At 62.4% G+C, this 298-nt stretch overlaps 1 protein-coding gene across 1 annotated transcript in view; it reads right to left on the bottom strand.

The window, feature by feature from the left end:
* Window positions 1-61: 61 nt before the first annotated feature.
* Window positions 62-298, bottom strand: part of LOC103925684 (sodium-dependent serotonin transporter-like) — a 9,668-nt gene continuing 9,431 nt past the window's right edge. The window contains exon 14 of the mRNA XM_009334431.1: window positions 62-147. Coding sequence (XP_009332706.1) covers window positions 62-147 — 86 coding nt within the window. The remainder of the gene's footprint in view (window positions 148-298) is intronic.

Here is a 298-nt window from a genome sequence, read left to right as displayed (position 1 = left end):
GGGGAGAACCGGGCGGGCCGGGCGGCGCTCCCCCACGGCGGGCCCGCCGGGTCCCGCTCCGCTACCGCCGTCGGACGGGCTTGTAGACGCAGACGGCCATCGGGATGATGGTGAGCAGCAGGGCGCTGAGGATGCTGCCCAGCAGCACTGCGGGAGGAGGGAGCGCGACAGGTTAGGATTTGACTGCCCTCCCCAAGACGTTTCCCCAAATTAGCTTTAAAAAAAAACAACCAAAAAACCAAAAAAAAATCAACAAAAACCAAGCAGAAAGGCGCCCAAGCGCTGCCGTACCCGCGCC

This window comes from Pygoscelis adeliae, unplaced genomic scaffold (genome assembly GCF_000699105.1).
Source record: "Pygoscelis adeliae isolate BGI_AS28 unplaced genomic scaffold, ASM69910v1 Scaffold262, whole genome shotgun sequence".
In the NCBI taxonomy this organism is placed as follows: domain Eukaryota; kingdom Metazoa; phylum Chordata; class Aves; order Sphenisciformes; family Spheniscidae; genus Pygoscelis; species Pygoscelis adeliae.
This window is presented reverse-complemented; position numbering and strand designations above follow the sequence as displayed.